The sequence below is a fragment of the Chelonus insularis genome, unplaced genomic scaffold, assembly GCF_013357705.1.
Source record: "Chelonus insularis isolate UGA/USDA-ARS -01 unplaced genomic scaffold, ASM1335770v1 contig_353_pilon, whole genome shotgun sequence".
Classification (NCBI taxonomy): Eukaryota; Metazoa; Arthropoda; class Insecta; order Hymenoptera; family Braconidae; genus Chelonus; species Chelonus insularis.
Window position 1 is genome coordinate 1 of NW_023276518.1, and position 16,319 is coordinate 16,319.

Sequence of the window (16,319 nt, forward strand, 5' to 3'; positions counted from 1 at the left end):
ACGGAGAGAAATATATAGTAAAAATTGCTATAAATTTGTCGGTAATCTGGTGACATCTCAGCGTTATAGTAAAAATTACTACACTGCATAGTAAAATTTCTTACCGCGAAAATTTACTGCGCCATCTAACGGTAGCGCGCAAATTAAAATAAAAAATAATAGTTTTTATTAATTTTATTATTTAAAAATAGTATTTTAGGAATGAAGCCAAAAAAATTCACAAAATTAATGAAATATAAATTATTTATTTTTTTAGAAAATGATCCTATAAATAAATACTTTAATATGAATGAAAATTCTATTTTTGTTACATCCAAATTTTAACAAAATATTTTTTACCATCATAAATTGTTACTTCATGTGTTATTATACTGCTAAAAAAATCATCTCCATCCAATATTTCACGGGTGCACTTATAACTATAAATCTGATACGCATTTAATTTATTATCATGAAAAATATCATTATAATTTTTAACTAATACTTTGTCATTGTATAAAATAATTAAAGTTATCTTATAAAATAATGGGCCATCTTCGGATGGTATCATCACAATATCATTAATTTCAATTTTATTCCCTTCAATTATAAAATAATCGGTGACAGGAATTTGTGTGCAGCTTTTAATTTCATTTGGCAATATTTGAGAAAATTTGCACAATGCATTCAAGTGGTCTCTAACTTCAATTTTAATCAAAGAATAATCAAACAAATCACATGAATTATCATTATTATTTTTTAAAAGTCTGTTATTTAAAATCAGCTGATGTTCAATTGCTATTGTACGACATACATTGATACGATTTGATGAAGTTTTTGAAGTCATTTTTGCTTCTCTATGTTTGCTCTCGAACCTTATTGATGACATATTTGCAAAAGGTCCAGATGTCTTGAAAATAGTTGGATAATGTACGAGAAAATGATGTTTAGGTTTTAATGGTTTGGGTAAAGTTTAAAAGTGATTGTAAATATTCTCCAAACACAACTCTAATATGATCTTGTGAATCATTAGAAAGATTTTTAGCTGTTGCTATTTCTACAATTTTTTGGAGTTGTAATATCAAACACCATAACTCACTATTATGGAGAAAAAATTGACATAAAATCAGTGGTAAATAGCGAATTAAACACAGCATTTCTGCGCCAGTCATTTTTAAATGTTTAGCTTTTATTTGTGTATCTAGAGTAGCGGTAGATACTCGGCGCCAAGTGCACATTCACCTTTTCCCTCTCTCTCTCTTTCTCACTAGCGCGCTCTTTCCCCCATGAGCGCCAAGGCTACTGACTACTCTATACACGAAAAATTTTGTGTGACGTCATCAACGCATCTTTATATGCAAATATCTTTATAATTGCTACATATTATGATTTCATATTTAATAGGTAGTTATCTTATATCATGAGCTTCCAATTAAACGTTAAACGAGAATTTTTTATTAATTATTAAACGGAATTATAAATAAGCCACGCCCCTAACAGCGATATTTCTGCTATTCAAGATTTTTTCGCTCGCTGTTTCACTCTACTTAATCGAGCGCTCTATCATGTGTTCTCTCTTACTGAATGTGTCTTTTGTCACTTTCTTTCACATTGGGCTCCCTACAGTGCCCTCTTTCTTGCGTTACGTATTGTTATCACTCTCTTTCACGTTGAACTCATAATATTTCCTTCTCTCTTGCCTAACCAAGAGACATCTATGTTCTGAATAATGAAAAAAGTTTCCCGCGTGTTGTATATCGATTTAAATAAACTTTTTTAGGAATTATTGGTAAAGAAAAGTATTAAATGATCAATGAAAAATAAGTGTTTGTCGAATAATAACAACAAAAGAATATGATTAAAAAAAGTAAAAAGTGTTTCCCGCGTGTTGCATATCGATTTTAATAGATTTCATTTGGAATCATGGATAAAATGATGTTCTAGATGATTGAAAGAAAAAACAATTATAATAAATATCCAAAATTGTTATAAATTTTGTGATTAGCTTTAAATAATGTCTTATTGAAATATCATATTTTTCACTATTTTCATAAGACATTATTTCATTGAACTTTTTTCTATTTCAGAAAAATAAAAAACTGGCTTTGCAGAGTAATAAAAAAGCAGAAAATACGACTATGTAGCATAAGATCTATCTAAAATTGTTATAAATTTTGTGGTTGGCTTCAAATAATGTCTTATTGCAATATCATATTTTTCACTATTTTCATAAGACATTATTTCATTGAACTTTTTTCTATTTCAGAAAAATAAAAAACTGGCTTGGCAGAGTAATAAAAGAGCAGAAAATATACATACGTAGCATAGGAACTACCTAAAATTGTTATAAATTTTTAAATTTTTGAAATAAATAAAAATAAAAATTAAATAATTTTTAACGTTGTTGTCTTGAGACAGCGCGCTCGGAGAGCGCGCGTTGTTTCTAGTAACCTTATTGAAAAAAAAAATTAATTTGGAAGGAGAAAATTTTTTTGGAAGTTTGGTGACTGTCTTCAAAATTCCAATTCGTCACCAAACTTCCATTTTGATCGTACGAAATGTTACCGAACTTCCACTTGCACGTATATATACTACTATATAAATTTCTGGTGTCTATCTGTCTGTTCGGGGTAATCTCCAAAACGGTTAATTCGATTGCGACCAAATTCAACAGATATGTAGAGGGGGTTGTTCGGAAAGTTATATGCTACTTTTTGTTAATGTGAATTGTTTTATAACAATTAAATTTGTTATAAACAATTGAAAACAGGATTTATTCAATTTGAGATCTTTCAACGGGAAATTTTTTCTTTTACTGAAACAATGTTATCCACTGTGTAAAATGAATATAAACATACTTCTTTTGTTCGTAACATACCATTTGTTGTAAAAGAACAGAAATTGAGTTTTACGATCATTTCCTTTCATTATCAGTAAGAGTGCTCCTGTAACTGGAGGAGTTACCCAGTGAACACAGAATGTAAATGTGACAGTCACAAAAATTCCATATCAATACTATTCGTTTTAATCTTCAATATCCGTTATTAGGTAAAAAATTTAAAAACTAATTGTGATAAATCTATTTTTTGTAACAAATTTTGATATTTCCTCAGTTATTCTGCTTCCCCTAGATTCTTGAAGAACAGAACTTATTATATTATATGGTTTTAACCGTATATCCGATATTTATCGTATTTTTCTGTTACTTTTCTTTTTTTTATAGATTTCAAAATTATTTTGGAAGTTTGATGACTGACACCAAACTTCCATAATCGTTGTAGGGAAGTTTGGTGACAGTCACCAAAATTCCAATTCGTCACCAAACTTCCACTTTGGTCGCACAAAATGTTACCAAACGTCCGCTTGCATGTATATATATATATATATATGTATATATACTTCTACTGTTATTCAAGAGGAACGCTTCAACTTCATAGCTATAGATTTTATATCAACGTTACTATGTCAGTAACACGGATGATTTGGTGATGTGAACTTACAAGTTTGTCCCCTACTAAAAATTGCTCCAACGCGCCTGAAGAAGTTTTCACTTCAAAAAGAAGTGAAATCCGCACAAAACAGGCATCTAGGAATGCCTGTAAAAACTGGCGCCAAGTCCACATTCAAGTAAAATTAGTATAAATGGAAAAAAGGTAAGATCAAAAAAACATGTGAAATCAGGTAAAACGCCAAGTTAGCTGCGTCTTTTTTCATAATTTTTTCGAACTAGCAATGTACTATTGACTTATAAAATTTCAGTTAATTTTGAAGTACCAAAAAAAAAATCTTTAAAACCAAAAAACTATGGAACTTGGCCCAATTTTGTCTTTAAAGTCTGCCCAATTCAGTTTCAAATGTTCTTATGTACGAACTATAATATATGGAACTGTTGAAAGAATTTAAGAAATTGGGCCAAGTTCCATAGTTTTTTGGTTTTGAAGATTTTTTTTTTGGTACTTCAAAATTAACTGAAATTTTATAAGTCAATAGTACATTGCTAGTTCGAAAAAATTATGAAAAAAGACGCAGCTAACCTGGCGTTTTACTTGATTTCACATGTTTTTTTGATCTTACCTTTTTTCCATTTATACTAATTTTACTTGAATGTGGACTTGGCGCCAGTTTTTACAGGCATTCCTAGATGCCTGTTTTGTGCGGTCAAGAATTTCTGGAGGTATATTTTTGTGAGGCCCAAAATCGAATCCTTTTATCAAATGATTTAAATTATCTCATGTAACATATTTTTTATTTTCGCTTATATCATTGAAAACTAATCCAAGATCATACTGACAAATGCCTTCAAGTATATCATGTAAAACATCAACTGATAAATTTTTTGTGACATGAAAACCATCTAAATTATGAAAAATGCATGGCTCAACTATTCCTGTACTTTTTGGATTATTTTCCTCTAAATCAGATTTATAATTTTTTTCATTACACATTAGATTTTTAATTTCAAAGTATTCATTTTGAATGTCTTCGAGTTTAATTTGACAGAATCTACAAAAATGAGATGATCTAAAACTTGTAGTGAATCCAAAAATTTCGTGTAATCCTAAATTGTCACCCAAAAACAATGCCATTTTAAAGTATACTTGTGTCTTATTATTTTCCAGCTGAATTTCTATACCTTCTTTTTCTAGAAAATTAAGTTCATCTAAAACTTTTGCAAAAATAATTGAATTTTTAATTACTTTTCTGTCTAATGAATTGAATAAGATAAACAAAAAAATATTATTACTTTTTGAGGCAAGATGTGGTGGTGAAGATGGTAAGCTCAAATATACAGCTCCACATTTAGAAAGATCCTTATGAGAAGACAATGGATTATTGGTTTCATAATCATCAAAGTGTAAATTAATTGGAAGAATAATCTTTTCCTGAAAATCCTTTGACAAATTTTTCCATAAATCTGTCTGTATTAAATTTGAAATGATTCTATTATCATTTAATCCAGAAATATAATCCATTGTCTCTGAAAAAATATGTGGCATTTCAAAAACTTTCTTAAAACGTAACGTACAGGAATAAATTGAGCACACACTTCTTTCATTACCATTTCTTTAGTATAAATTCTTGAACTTCTCCAATAAGGTATTCTTTTGGTTCTATATATGTACCTATTTTGTTAAATATTCGAAAAATGTTGAATTCGGTATACGTATCTGTATCATATTGTTTCTCTATATCAAAAAACAATTCATCAATTTTTTTTCTAACTTCTTTCTCTACTGATTCGTTAATAGCTATGAAGACTTTTGTTATTATTTTTGCTAAAATACTTGTAATTAATGTTGTCGTATCTTTAAAAATATCTATGGCTCTAATACGGGGCAGATCTACTATAGCAAATAATTTTGCAGCAAAAAATACAAGATCTGTATTGTTAACATTTTTAAAGTTCGTTTTCTCATTTCTATCAGTTGATGATATGTTAGATACAATAGAAATGTCAATACTCTCAACATTTGAATGACTAATATAACTAGGATTTTTAGTGCAGTGATTATTTCAAAATACACAATTCTAATTATCTTTAAAAATATTCGGTACTTCAACATTTAAAATATTAGAATTATGGCAGGTAGAAATAGAAACTGTTTTCTTTTTTGTTTTATTGTTACAGACTGTATTTCTCTCAAAATTAAGATTATGTTTGAAATTAGTGTGTTTGCGAAGTAAATTTAATGATGAAAAACTTCTCGTACATTTTTTCTCACCACATTTAAATTTACCTAAATTTTTCTGAAAAATAAAGACATGTCTCATATAGCTTGATGTGATTTTAAAGTGTTTATTACATTAAAGACAAAAAAACATCTTAGCTGAATCGAATGAGAATAGCGGTAAAAATTTATGTTGCAAAATTTGATTCAATGATATATTCAAACTTTTGGATAGTATTAGTTATTTAAAAATTTTTATAAAAACGTCCAAAAATAGAAATAAATTAAAATGTCATCACTTAGATATGATTACTGATCAAATGACTTTTGAAATGATGATATTAGTCAAATAATTTGCCATTTGGGGGTTCACACTTTCCGTTGATTTTGTTGAATGGAGAGTAATATGATGAAACATTTTCTGATGGAAAGAAGTCGACTATTTGATAAGCTATCTCCTTAAATCTGGAAACTTGAATCCTGTTGTAAAAAAAAAATTGTTAATTGGACAGTTACTAAAACTATCATTATAATTAATATCATCAAAATGATGTAAATACCTGAACGAAGAAAAGGAACTTGATAGCTGATTATCGTTCACTAAATTTGAAGATAAATGGTCCTCAAATTTGAATTTTATAATCATTTGACACAGTAGGTTTCTCAAATAGTTTACTAGACTATTGTGGGTCAAATAATATTCAACTACGAAATTTCCTTCAAGTGTATTTTGAATACGTTGATAAATTGGCTGAAAAAGTGGAGGATGAAATTAATACGAACTACTTTTAACTTTTTACAAAAATACCAGATCAGTTAAAAAAATAGGTATTAATGTGTTATACAATTTTTTGATAATACCATTCAAAATTAAGATTCGTGAACCCTGGAATTTTTACTTACATTATTCAATTGTTCTTCAGTAAGTTGTTCTTCAATTATCACCAATTGTTGATCCTGTAAGACAGATTTTATTATTAAAAGTGAATATAGTGCAAATATAAGATGTATAGATAAATAAAATGTTTTCATTAAGTAAATTGATAACGTCATCACAAAGCTGTACAAAAATTAAAACTTTTTGTCCATTTGATTTTTAAAAATTCGTGCTTACTTATTTGAATAATAATTTCTGATTGTTAACCGTCACAATAAACAGTAACCAGTGAACTTTACGTGTTTTGCCTCTGATACAAACCAACAAACACGTCTCAGCGCGTAAAACGAACACACACGAAGTATCACGTGACAACACGAACGTATAACCTATAGTGTCTACTAACTCAGTACTTGATGTTCAACGCTATAGATAATTGAAAATTGTGAGTTTTTTTTGTAATGCAATGGTGAATGTGTGTTTTGTTTACATGACAATTTTGATTTAACTCAGTATTTATTTGTTGACATTGAATGATGTTTTTCTAAGGATGGTACTTTGTTATTTAATTTGGTATTATTGATAAAAATGTAATGCATGATAATAATATTTTATTTGCAGTGCAGGAAGGCAATATCGAGGTCCTAATGGTAAAGCATTTATTATCAGTGGAGAATGAATGAACAGTTTTTTCTTAAAAATGAAATGTTAATTAATATATATAAAATTCTTTGATATAGTTAATAAACATTATCAAAAAGCTTAAATGAATTTCTACAAATGTTTCACACAAACGTTATAATGGACAAAAAGTTTTAATTTTTGTACAGCTTTGTGATGACGTTATCAATTTACTTAATGAAAACATTTTATTTATCTATACATCTTATATTTGCACTATATTCACTTTTAATAATAAAATCTGTCTTACAGGATCAACAATTGGTGATAATTGAAGAACAACTTACTGAAGAACAATTGAATAATGTAAGTAAAAATTCCAGGGTTCACGAATCTTAATTTTGAATGGTATTATCAAAAAATTGTATTACACATTAATACATATTTTTTCAACGGATCTGGTATTTTTGTAAAAAGTTAAAAGTAGTTCGTATTAATTTCATCCTCCACTTTTTTAGCCAATTTATCAACTTATAAAAGATACAACCGATGGAAAAACTATAGTGAAATACTATTTAACTCATAATCATGTAGAGAAAAATTTAAGAAATCTATTGACTCGAATAATTTTGAGAGCTGAAGCTAATAAAATTTTTGGTCCAGTTGACATTAATAACGAACCAAAATCTCTTCCGAAATTCAGGTATACATTTTTACGATTACGTTAATGATAATTTATTTTTCATTTGATCCTTTCATTGAAATGATAATCTTAATAATTTCCAAATGAATGTTTGTTCTAAATAGAATAACAGTGACAAGATTCAAAGAGTTAGCTAATCAAATTGTCAATCTTTTTCCTTGTGAAAATGTCTTAACATATTACAGTCCATATGTCGAAGTCAACAAGAGACGAATAAACTCATCGGGAACTATGTGGGATCATTATAATTATTTGAAGAAAAAGTTTCGTGCAGGAAAAATTCTCGATGCTAGAAATATTTTGGAAGAAGAACCTGATTATGCAGCTAATGGTATTTATAATTTTCTTTTAAGTGAATAATATCACTTCACTGTTGACAATCAATTTAAAATGGTTTCTGTCTTTTGCAGAAACAGAAGTAAATCAATTAGAGTGGTTGAAAGATCATTTGGATCCTAAAGACGTGGTCCTTCAATACTGGAATAATACATATGATTTAAGACACGCAAAGTTAAAGGCTGGACTTTCTGTTTCTGAATACTTTTCCAACATTCCAGCATTGGGAGTAGCTCAAGGAATTCAACTAGTAAATATTAATTGATAAAATTCTTCAAATGGTATCAACTTAAATCCTCTTTTTTGTATTCATGTTGAAAATTTTATGTTATTAGATTCAAGCAGACTTCAAACACATATACTCTGAAAATTTATTTAACCAGAATCGATGGCGTATCATAAAAAATTATTTGATGAATCGGTTGATGAATGGGTCTTTTATAAAGACTTTGCAGGACGAGGCCTTGCTTTTATTATTACCAACATTGCTTGCTCGTAAGAATTATCCGTTTATGTTTATAATCAGTTTTTTAAATAAATTAAACATTTTGAGTCTCTTTTCTGTAGATAATCAAGATGCAGTGATACTCTACTTGCTACCAAACTTGATTCAAGGTGGCACAAAAAAAAAACAAATGATCAAAACCAAGTAGAGCTGACTAAATTTACGCCTGTAGAACAACGTTCTTATTTTTTAATTCACGTCGAGGTAATTTTATTTTTTTTGAGTGAAGTTAAAAGAAAAATTTATGAAATAAATAGTTTTCAAACTTATCAGATAATTGGTGACAATTTTCAGACACCACAAGCATTACAGGCAACAGTAGACAAGAGGATTGATGAGTTATTCAATGCTGGATAACCTCTGCAACCAATTCCATTTCTTATAGGGCCTCTTACTGGAATTACTGGAGCACGCATCGTAATCAATAAAATAATATATAAAACTTCGTCAGTCATGGAAGCAATTAACAATTGTTTCCAGAGTTTTTTTGCGTTAGATTGTGAATATCCAAAACGAGCGTATAACTTATGGCTTTTTATACAAAGAGCTCTATACAACATAAAACTGCGAATCGACCGAACTAATCGATCGATAAATGTATTAGAAGGTGAAATCGATTTACTTTTAAGACAAAATAACGTATGACAGCACAAAGAAAATCTTTTCTATTTTGTTATTACAAGAAATATTTTTAAGAGTTCAAAGTGCAACAATAATGTAACCATTCATATTAAAGTTTTCATTTATGTGATCATTTCCTAACAAAATAAAAAATTTATATTTCATTAATTTTGTGAATTTTTATGGCTTTATTCCTAAAATACTATTTTTAAATAATAAAATTAATAAAAACTGTTATTTTTTATTTTAATTTGCGCGCTACCGTTAGATGGCGCAGTAAATTTTCGCGGTATAAGAAATTTTACTATGCAGTGAAGTAATTTTTACAGTAAATCTTCGCAGTATAAGAAATTTTACTATGCAGTGTGGTAATTTTTACTATAACGCTGAGATGTCACCAGATTACCGACCAATTTATAGCAATTTTTACTATATATTTCTCTCTGTGTAGCGTTATCACTGTAAAGCTCAGTGTGCAACTGATTGTTATTAGGTTTAATGGAAATTGACAATTTAGGATCAGCGTTCTTTAAATAATTTTCAATATCTTCAATTTCATAGCTTCCTGTTGGTATTTCGATAATTTTATCAGTAGATAAGCAGGGCCGGTTCTGGATCACTCTGCAATACCGGCCAAGTAAAAAAAGTGAGTTCTGATCCGCACTAATTACCAACCGCGATAACTTTGACGATAAGTTACCGACCGCGATAAGTTATCGACACTGATAAATTATCGGCAGCGATTTTTTTTACCGACCTCGATAAATTATCTTTAATGATAACACCGATTTTTTACCAACCGCGATTAAAATTTCACTATCAGCAAAAATAACTGACTTTTTTTCAAAGTTTTGTCAATGTATTGATATTCTCTCAAAATTTGCGCTACCGACTATCAGATTTTTTCTGGAAATAAATGAATGAAAACAGTAATCTTTTTCGTGTACACAATTTATTTATAGCAAAAAAAAATTTGATTAATACATGAATAATATAATCATAATCATATAATATGTATATTTTTTACAATATTTTATGTTAGTTTTCTCATTTGCGCACTTAAAGGTTTATACTCTATGATTCGATCATGTAAGATCAAACAATAGGCTGATGTATTAGCAGGAAAAGCTTTTGATGATTCAAATTCCAGTCGAACATCAACTGGTCCTGATTTTAAGGATTCATTTTGTTCAGAACAATCAATTACAACGAGTGGTGCTATATCTATAAATTTTTTTTTCGTGAGTAGAGGTTCTGCTTCTTTATCATAATATGATGTTTGGAAATCTCTATACATATCATATAATAAGGCAAATTGATTGTGCCTTATGTCAAGATTCATGTTGCCATATGGATAGCATTGTGAATTGAGGAAAAGTTTTACATCCCTTAAATCACAATGATTGAAATGACTTGCATCTTTTGTAGCATCATTTTTGCGTGCAGTTTGAAATCCTAATATAACATAGCGGGGCTTTTCCAATTGAGTTGATGTTTTCTACGACCCATACGTGTTTGGTTGTGTTCGGCAGCATTGGATATTCATATAATTCCCATGATCTGAAACTCACTGGAATCGGTGGGTCTTTTGCAATGTAACTTAACAATTCTACTTTTTTTATGTCTGCAACAGTGACATAAGGAATGATCCATTCAATTTTTATAAGCGTGATCGTCTCTTCAGGTTCCGCTGTAGCTTGTACAATTGCATTAAGATCGGTATTTGAACGAGTAAGTATTAATTCATGTTTGGCATTGACAATTATGCGATGATAATCTTCAGCATATCCCAACAGCATATGTAACGGTATCAAAACATCAAAGTATCTATTATCATTAAATAATCTTTCATCATCAGTTTCCCAACCTGCATTATCTAAATAATTTTTTTGACCTGGATGAAGAGATAGATATCCCTTCATGAGACTTGTCAGACCAACATTTTTATTTCGATCAATCTCAACACCATTCAACTCATATCGTATTTCTTCAAATAAATAGCATACGGCCATATTAACGAATCTTGATGTTGCTGCTACTGCATTTCCGTTAGATTTTGTAAATTTCCCCGTAATATGAAGGGAACTTTTGCTTGGCAACAGACATAAATCTTGATGTTGAACTGAGATATGTATCTCATCATTATTATTATATGTTGTAGATGCATATGGTTGATGAGCATGCACCTCAATGTGTGCAATAGACTCATCAAATATGACACCTTTGCTTATTGCTAATTTTTCTTCTTCCATGGTAAAAGACATGCAAGACAACACACTTTCACTTTAATTTTGTTGCACTTTTGCGTATTTTTAGTCCCAGACTTTGTAGGAATAATCGATTTTGAAAAGTTAATCGTTTAAATTTTCTTCGATGACTGATGGGATTCAGGCATGATATGTTAGTTTTATAGCTTTCCCCTACTATTGGTTTATAAACAATCCCCATTACATGACTGATTTCAAATGTAAACGTATTGTTACAGTTTCACCACGTAAATTAACCAATTGACCGTCTTGATCAACAATGCGCAGTTGTAAATTATGTATTGTCTGTACGGTGATTGGAAGATAAATGACGTTTGATGGAACTTCAATGATCTTATATCCTGGTGGAACTGATGGGAAAAATTCGTGAATCGTATGTACCAACTGATTATTCATGTATGCTCCTGTAGTAATATTACATTCAATCCTTAATGCATTAATTTTCAAGATAGATATTGGTAAATCTGATGTGTGAGTCAATTTTGGAAAAATAACTCGTGGACTAAAGCCTAACAAACTACCAATAGAATCATGCGGTTTGAAATTTATTGTTGCATTTTCACTGTAAACTTCACTGTGTAGTTCATTATTATTGGGCTTAATAGAAATTGATAATTGAGTATCAGCTTTCTTCAAATAATTTTCAATGTCTTCAATTTCATAGCTTCCTGTGGGTATTTTAATACTTTTATCTTCACCATTGAGTGTACAATAAAATTTATTTAGTATTATCAAATTATTAAATTTATTTATTTATTTGAGTTCCAGGTCCAGTTTTATCATTGAGATTAATAATTGCTGATTCATTTTTCCACGGTGAAGATTTTGGAAGATCATTTCGCATAAAAACACCACGAAAAAAGGGTATTTTCATGATTTCTGCATATTTTTGAAGTTCAATATCAGTCAGTGCACGATGGGGTAAATTTAAAAGTACCGGTTTCAAATACAATCCTAATCCTCTCTTGTGCGGTTTTAGACGTAGACCGTTACCCAAAGCTATTACTTCCATTTTCTCGTTATGTCGTTTAGCTTCTTCTAATTGACGTTTGGCGTCTCTAGCATCATTAATTGCTTTTGCAATGCCAGCAGCGCCACCTGCTACAGCACCAACTGCACTTAAACCTGCAAATAGAGGTATAAGAGGTAAAATACCTCCCACTTTTGGCGGCATTGGTATAATACGTGGAACTTTCATTTTTTTCTTTCCACCAGCATCGCAAACAGTCTTTCGTGCAGCAGCTAATGCAGATTTAATAGGATCTGAACTGGAATTTAACATAAGCTTTGCTGAATTAACAACTTTTCGCAAATGTTTAACTCCCTTTTCCTTTTTGTTTCTTTCTTTCAAACCCATTCCCAATTTTGATTTAACTTTCATGACGTTGGAAATTCCTAAAGCAGCAATTCGTTCAGCAATATCTGCGTCTCTCGCAAAAAAACGTTTCATAGATTTTTCAGCAAGTATTCTATCAGCTGCGTTTCTAGCTTCAATGTTATCTTAATTTTGCGAATATGCAATATCGTGTTCTTTACAAGCAGCGTCCAATGGATTGATTCCTGGATCTTCACGTGCTAATCTCTCCTTCAATTTAGTTCCCGGACCCCAATAATGATATCCTGGTATATGAAGTTTGAATGGCAATCTGTTTATAAGTGTGTTAACAATACCAGCACCTCGTTTTTTAATACGTGCTGGAATAATGATAAATATGGCTTCTTGGTAATTGATAAAGACAGTGATCTTAATAATGGGCGATATAGAAGAGGATTTGATTGCTTCATAAGTATAAATTCATCGTAAATACATTAAATTGTACATTGTGTATGTGATTGTCAGAGTGTCAATATGAAAACTACGAAGCTGCAACACGAAACAAAATATTGCATTAAATAGCAACAGCTAGTGATGCAATACGCCAAAAGCATAAGTTGATTAAACTTGGAAGAGATATGACTCAACAAACCATGAATGAAATATTTAAACCTATGGTGACTCCTCTTAAACAATTAGCTGATAAAACACTTATTAAAGAGGAACCTCAAGAAATAAAAATAAAAAAAAAAGAACCTAAAGAAGAGCCTAAAGAAGAAGTTGAAAGCAAACAAGAAAGCCTTACATCTGATTATGAAATAACTGATGATGATTTTTATACAACAGCAATAATTACCCATCAAAGTACTCCTATCAAAGACATACCTGTAGTAAGGTATTTCAAGATGTTTAATTGTAAGCTCTTGTCCAAAGAATTAAATACAAAGTATGGCATACGAAAGTTAAAAGGTAATCGACTGATGATGGGTGATTCTGAAGTCAGGTTCGACAATAATTTTATTTATATTGGTGATAAAAAATACAATACTACTTCTGGTCTATTGGAATTATTATTTATGAATTCACCTGATCAATCAAAAATAACAAAAGAAGATGAAAACACTTATGGCAGAATTATCAGTATGACAAACGCCTATCGAAAGCATTATCTTCCTGACAGAAGTATCAGAGTAGATAAGAATTTAAAAAAATTCACCGACATAATCAGTAAATATATACCAAAAAGTCGAGGAAGTTTACCACAATATATGATTAAACATAAACAAAATCATCCTACCGATTATATTTATTGGGATGATCCCAATGAATTTGTAGATCGACTTCGTTTACTTATTGCATCTCAAACTGCTGGAAACTTCAGTCATACTGAACGAATAAATACTTCCTACTCTAGGAGATTCAATTATAGCCCAATTTATTAAGGTCTTTTTATTTCGTAGAGCCATCATCACAGGAATATTTACTCTTATCAACAAAATAAACTAAATAATCCTTTCTATAAAACTGTATAAAACTCCCTTATTTAACTAATAACCCTTTTGTGTTAACTATACATATGATGATCTAACTTCCAGGGAGAATATCTCCCTGGAGACAAAAGTATCAATTCTCATTTGTTTATGTATTGTCAATTAATTTTGTTATTGACGTTAGTAGTGACTTTACTTATATAGTTTTTTTTTTTCGTAAGGCTTAGAGTAAACATGGACAAGCCCTGCGCCACGTCAAGTCTTCTGCCAAAGATGTGGTTCCAAGGGAGTAACGGTCCGTACCTGCAAACTTTGTCATGATTACTGGAGGCGTATGGGACCGTATGGGAAGCCTCCCACAACGATAAAAGGGCCCGCCCAGGACCTAGCCAATCATGGTGGTATGAAAAGTCTGATACAATTTCAACTTTTTTTTTGTGTGTACAATTAATAAAAATAGTTAATAAAATAACCAGGTGCACCTGTGATTTTTACTAATATTCTAATAACCTTACCCTACTCTGATCCTATTTGACAACTCCCAGAAAATGTAACACGGCTTGGAAAAAAAAAACCTATAGAACCGGTAATGGTGGCATTCCACCAGGGTTTAGTAGTTGATCTTTCGAAAACTGAGCAGAAAACTGAAGAAGAAAAGAGAACCGTAGGAGTTGGGTCTGGGTGCCTCCGACAGTTTTGATTGTTTCAGGTTAAAAAACACGAGCATGAGACTCTTGATCTCAGGCGTGGGTGTGAGTGGTCGAAAATTACGATTTAGTTCCAGTAAAGATGTCAGGTCACAGAAAGACAAACCCCATGTCAACGTATAGTTCCAGTAGAGAGAAAAATAGCGTTCCAGCGATGTCATTTTCCCACCAGACAAGTTCGAGATCGTTCCAGCATCTTAAGCAAATCTTTCTGTATGGGAGGAGGAGTTGTGACGTTATTTTTCGATAACGTCTCAATGTCAGCTCTAGAATTGTTTTATTAAATATTTGAGGCTAATAACAGCCAGTTCAGTATATTCCAGTAATGATTTATAAAGTAAATCTATTTACTTAAAGCTCATTTGAGCAGTTACCTTGACTTCTATAGCCCAATCATGCTTATTTTCACATGTTTTATTCATCATACGAGGCTGTTGCCAGTAAAATGGGACTCCAAGAAAAAGATGGAAGTGTCGATGAGGTCGAATTTTGCTGAGTTTAGTCATTAAGTTCTGGAATTAGGATCAAGTTTTGGCGCACATTAGTTTTAAGTGACTCCTCCGTATGAAAATCTGGAAGAAGTCACGTGTAGATAGCCACCGATAGAAAATATGATGTGACAAGTTAAAGACGTTTTGGAGTAGAGGGAGAAAAAAATAAAAAATTGCAGAAAAAGATTTTGGAAAATGAGTTTTGGAAGTCAGTCAATTGCGAACTGGGCTCCTAGTTAGTTGACTGCCAGTCACGCTCATGAGTTAGTCGATGGCAAGCTGTGCCCATGGAGAGTCAAGTGTTACCATCTGGTTGGGAGAGAAGAGCAGAGAAGACTCCAATAAGCAGAATAAAGATCAGAAAGGATCTCCAATTCAAATAGAAGGACGTCCAAAACAACTAGGACCAAGTTTGACAAAAGCTACAGTATCAAAACCTCTCTGTAGAATTTGTGAGTTATTGAAAATGGATTTGTAATGGGTTAAGAGGTAAATTTGTAGTTAGTTAAAATTAGGTTGTTGAATTAAAGAAAATCTGTGAGGCTTGGTTTGCTCTCGTGCTCGTTAGTTCAAGCTTTCAAATGTGCATTTTGATAAAGAAGATTATGATTTAGTTTAGTTGATGCGATTTAAAGATTCGTTTATTGTGGAAATCTGAAATATTGCGGTTGTGAGTTTAGAATTTTGAGTTACGATTTATCGAGAAACATTTTGTAAAGAAATCTTCTTTAGTTAGTA

General features: G+C 30.7%; 1 protein-coding gene across 4 annotated transcripts; it reads left to right on the forward strand.

Moving 5' to 3' along the window:
* The first annotated feature begins 6,961 nt into the window (after positions 1-6,961).
* Positions 6,962-9,479, forward strand: LOC118066718 (uncharacterized). 4 transcript variants are annotated; one of them, XM_035083007.1, is made up of 9 exons: positions 6,962-7,078; positions 7,147-7,175; positions 7,459-7,512; positions 7,665-7,849; positions 7,954-8,180; positions 8,260-8,435; positions 8,521-8,680; positions 8,753-8,894; positions 8,985-9,479. In XM_035083007.1, exons 2-8 carry the CDS (start codon positions 7,173-7,175, stop codon positions 8,836-8,838), a joined length of 891 nt encoding a protein of 296 aa, XP_034938898.1. In that variant the 5' UTR covers positions 6,962-7,078; positions 7,147-7,172; the 3' UTR covers positions 8,839-8,894; positions 8,985-9,479. The 4 variants fall into 4 exon arrangements, with proteins under 4 accessions (XP_034938898.1, XP_034938897.1, XP_034938899.1 ...); XM_035083006.1 differs by lacking the exon at positions 7,147-7,175 and having other exon boundaries at positions 6,962-7,000; XM_035083008.1 differs by lacking the exon at positions 7,147-7,175 and having other exon boundaries at positions 6,975-7,078.
* Positions 9,480-16,319: the final 6,840 nt, after the last annotated feature.

Bases quoted from the DNA above. Each gene is read 5' to 3' on its own strand.
- LOC118066718 (XM_035083005.1), top strand. From the start codon at position 7,119: ATGCATGATAATAATATTTTATTTGCAGTGCAGGAAGGCAATATCGAG. The intron at 8,181-8,259 runs GTATTTATAATT...TGTCTTTTGCAG, and splicing joins ACCTGATTATGCAGCTAATG to AAACAGAAGTAAATCAATTA. The intron at 8,436-8,520 runs GTAAATATTAAT...TTATGTTATTAG, and splicing joins TAGCTCAAGGAATTCAACTA to ATTCAAGCAGACTTCAAACA.